Source organism: Prionailurus bengalensis, chromosome B1 (assembly GCF_016509475.1).
Source record: "Prionailurus bengalensis isolate Pbe53 chromosome B1, Fcat_Pben_1.1_paternal_pri, whole genome shotgun sequence".
NCBI classification, from domain to species: Eukaryota; Metazoa; Chordata; class Mammalia; order Carnivora; family Felidae; genus Prionailurus; species Prionailurus bengalensis.
This window is the reverse complement of record NC_057344.1, coordinates 15888834-15892935: the sequence shown is the minus strand read 5'-3', so window position 1 is coordinate 15892935 and position 4102 is coordinate 15888834. Positions and strand designations below refer to the sequence as shown.

Sequence of the window (4102 nt, the reverse complement as noted above, 5' to 3'; positions counted from 1 at the left end):
GTTTTTATCCCATACTGTGCAATGTATATTTGTTATCCGGAAGGCTTCCCGGCCTGACACTTGCTTTCATGTTCTAACTATATCAGTTCATGAGGCAGGAGGTATTTGTTGGGGTCTCACATTTTAGATAAGTACTGTAGTGACATGTAGTGTCAGGGCTAGAACTCCTTACTTGCAAGACCTTTTCTAAGGTTTACAGAATCCCCCTGCCCCTTGCGTGCACGTTTAAGGTTCACTTAATGGGCAACGCAACGAACTGGGTTTTATCTTTGTTTTCTGCACCGTCTCTGTACAATCAAGTGTGATGGTTTACAAATTCCAGGTCACCTCATTCCACGACCTCAGTCAACAGCCTAGGTCAGAGCTCCCTGAAACCCTGCCCGTAGAAACGGAGTAAGTTAATTTATTGTTCTCCAGCTGATCTGGGAGAAGACAAATCATTGTAGTTCAGTTAAATGGCCTCTGGAAACAGGAAAACCTGTTTTCGAATTATTTATGTAAAGGGCGTCAAAGGTAGGGAACAAAAAAGGAAATAGGGGAACAAAAGAAAAAAAAATCAACGAAGGGGGAAAATGTAAAGCGCCACAAACACAACTTTAGCCAGTTGGATCCCTTGTTCATTTTACCTGTTTCCATAAAACAACAGAAGTCTCAGTTTGCCGTTTGGGTCTTAGAAAAACAAAATTTTTGTTTGCTGTTTTAAATGCATCGCTGTGTTGTGGGTAAGGCGCAGATCCAACTGGCATTGGAAACCCCAATCTCCTAAAGATCACTAACCAAGTCTCCCCTGGACCCTGAAAACTTGCCTCGCTACGTTCTGGGTTGAGCAGAAGGTTAAAATCCACCTTCCCTCCCCCGGGGAGAGGGAAGCTTTTTCTCACCGGGCCTGAGAGCCTGGGCGGTGAGTCCCGCGTCTCGACCCCTCGCCGGTGGAGGGCGGAGCCGCAGAGGGAACACTCCCCTGGGGAGCGCGTCTCCGGACCCGCAGGTCGCCGGCTCTTCACGCGGCCGCCTAGCGTCTCCGAAGCTGAGCCGATCTGTGCGCAAAAGGCAAGGCCAGCCTCCCCGAGCCCTCCCGCGCGCGGAGAAGTTGTCATCCTAAAATAACAGACTTCGTCGGACGTTGTTTCTGAGCCAGAACTCAGAAGTTACTTCCTCAATCCGTGTCTTACGGAGACGTGTGAAGGCTGTAAACCCAGTCCCGCGTCCCGCGGGCCGGAGCTGCGCGGCTCTCGGGTCCCGCCGGCGCGTGGTGCGCGCGCGACCCCCGGCCTCGTCTCGGGGTAGGAAGGGCGCCCAGGTCCGAGCTGGCGACATTCCGCCAGGGCCGGCTTGGGGCGGGTCCTTGATTTGCATTTTCTGAGAGCCGGGGCCCCAGTTTTTTCGCGTGCGCCCTTCCCTTGAGACGAATGCCCAAGACGCGCTCCAGTCGGGTGAGGGGAGGGAGCCCCGAATTCCCGCCCCGAAGCGACGCTCCGTTTAGGCTTCCCCCCCTCCCCCTCGGACCTCGCAGCGCCTCCCGCCCCCAAGTACTGATGACCGTCACCTGGGCCCTCTCAGGCGCTCGCCCTCGGGCACCTCCGAGGGTGGTTGTGGAGGAGCAGAAGGTAACAAAGAAATCCATCTCTTGGGTCTTTATCAGAAAACGTTTATTGCCAGGGGGAGATCCTTCAGGAGACTAATTTGCTCTTGACCTTCCCCCACCCAGCTTTTTTGTTGGCACACTATTTACATCTGTACAACGTACGGTGTTTTTCCTACGTCGCGCCGGGCGCGCGCGGAGAACCCAGGCGGGCGGGGCGGCGTCAGAGCACCGGGGGGTGCTGGGGCGGGTGCAGGTTGAGGGCGTTGGGGTGGGCGTGGCCGATCAGGTTGAGGTAGTGCCGGTCCAGCCCCTGCACGGGCGTCAGGAAGGGGCTGTGCTGCTGCGCGGGGCTCGGGAGCGCCACCGGCGCGCCGGGCAGGTAGGGCAGCGCCGGGCTGCGGGCCGCGCCGTGCGGCCAGGGAAAGGGCCCGGGGGTGGCGCCCTGCGGGAAAACGGAGGCCTCCCCGGGGCTGTGGCCCGTGAGCTCGGCCCCCGCTGGGTGCAGCTGATAGGAGAAATCCGGCTCCGGGAGCGAACCCAGCGGCTGGAAGGCGGGCTCGGCGCCCAAGCGGGCCTTGGACTGCAGGAAGGCGAGGATGCGCGCGTACTTGGTGTCCTTGGTCTCCATCCTTTCCACGGTGGTGAGATAATGCACCAGGTTCTTCATGCACTCGTGGTAGCCGTAGTGGAAGTAGTTGGCGAACTCTGCTAGCAGTTCTGCTGGAGCGGCGAGCAAACCCGCAGGAAGGAAAAAAACAAACCATGAGCAGCCCCTTCCCCACCGGGAGCCCGAGGCACCCTCCCGTCACGTTTTCTGGCCCGAGATCCCCTTTGAGGCCTGTCCTCCCTTACCCCCAGTCTGGAGACCGGAACAGCGAAAGCAAAAGAACTCCTTTTCCTTAAGAGCCTGACCCCACCCTTCCCCACCTGAGAGGAGGGGACGGAACCAGCATCCCCAGAAACCTGTCCTCCTGTCCCCTTGCTTACGTAGAACCTCGGCCCGCCCCCAACCCCCTCGGGCCGCATCCAGAGTGGAGACCTCTCACGAGGACCCTTTGACCCCCACTCCCGGCCCCAAGTGCCAGTGTGGCGAACGCTCCCCGCCCAGGTTCCCCTTTGTCCAACCCGCGCCCACCTTTTTCCCTTCCCCGGGGAAAATCAGCGGAGTGCAGGGCCCTCAGGTACTGAACGGTCATCTCGAGGATCTCCGCCTTCTCCAGCTTACCGGAACTCTGCAAAAGGAGGAAGAGCTCCTCGCAGCGACCCAGCGGGCGCAAGCCAACCCGGGCAGGCGGGGTGCACGGCTTTATCCCGGGCAGCGAGGAGGCGCTGGGGCGGATCCGCGCGAGGGCCGCCTGGGGCTCGCCCAGCGCTCGACCCCCGGGGAGAAGAGGCCGCTGCAAAGGCCTCTCCGTCTCCAGACTCCCTGCATCCCTGCCGAGCGTGTCAGCGGAGGATCCCCAGCGCCTGGCTCTGTTAGCTCGGCCTCTGACGTTACCTGCTTCGCCAGGGCCATGGGTACCGTCTTGCCCAGCTCGTTCAAGCAGCGGTTTATCCGGTCCCTCCTCCGCTTTTCTATCACTTTGTGGGAAACAGGGGTTCTCTGCGAACAGAGGTTTGTACATTTAGGATAGTGTTGCCCAGGGAGTCGTCAAAGGCATGGCTGCAGCTGCGTGTCAACCGTCTTCCCAGCCCCCAACGCGGCCCAGGGACTCCCCCCGGACGGGGGTCAGAGGAGCCCTGCCCTCTCACGCCCGCACCAGTGCGCTCCTTTTCCGGCCGCCCGCCCGCCCGGCTTGGGCCACGCCGTCCAGCTGAGCGCCAGGGCACTGGGGAGGTGGCCACCGGCCTCCCGAGTTGAGGAAGCTCCTCTCTCTGTCCTCGTTCCCCGCCCAAACCACTCAAGCTTCCTCCGCACGAGAGTCCCGTGTGCCACGTCCCTGCCGTCGGTCCAGCCAGGTGGCGGCTCCGGGAGTCAGACGCCCCCACCAGTGGGGCGCAAGGGCTGTCTGGGCTCAGCCGACTCACTTTGCGTTCCTTAAGCTTGTCTGACATCCTGGTCAGGACGCGCCCTCGGGAGAGGCGGTGGCGCGAGTCACCCGTCCACTTTCCGCCTCGTGTGCCTCCTCGAGTGTCCCAGGTAGACTGCAGCCTCCCAACTCCGAGGGGCTGCCTTATAAAGCGGTCATCTAGGGCTCCAAGTGCATTCACGAGTTGAATTATTCCATAGGATTAGGGGAGCTGCGTTTGGGGGGATGTATGCATTCAAGATCAGTTTTAAAGAAGTTAAGAAAAAAAAAATTAGCAGCCGAGGGGGGCGAGCTGGGGGCAGATCAGCTTTGTTAATCCACGTGGCCCTTCAAAGGACACGTGATCGGCGGGGGAATAACATTTGCATGGCAACAGCCCCGGCGGGAAAAGGAGGCGGTAAACTGGGGCCGGCGGGCGAGCGAGCGCCTGCAGCAGGCGCAGAGCGCAGGGGCGCAGCGGCCGCGGGCACCGGGGGGCGAGGACCCT

The 4102-nt window shown here is 60.4% G+C and overlaps 1 protein-coding gene across 1 annotated transcript; it reads right to left on the bottom strand.

The window, feature by feature from the left end:
- Positions 1-1634: 1634 nt before the first annotated feature.
- Positions 1635-3640, bottom strand: HELT (helt bHLH transcription factor). Its single transcript, XM_043555290.1, has 4 exons — positions 3346-3640; positions 3084-3238; positions 2721-2817; positions 1635-2305 (listed from the first exon to the last, which is right to left on the bottom strand). Exons 1-4 carry the CDS (start codon positions 3638-3640, stop codon positions 1806-1808), a joined length of 1047 nt encoding a protein of 348 aa, XP_043411225.1. The 3' UTR covers positions 1635-1805.
- Positions 3641-4102: the final 462 nt, after the last annotated feature.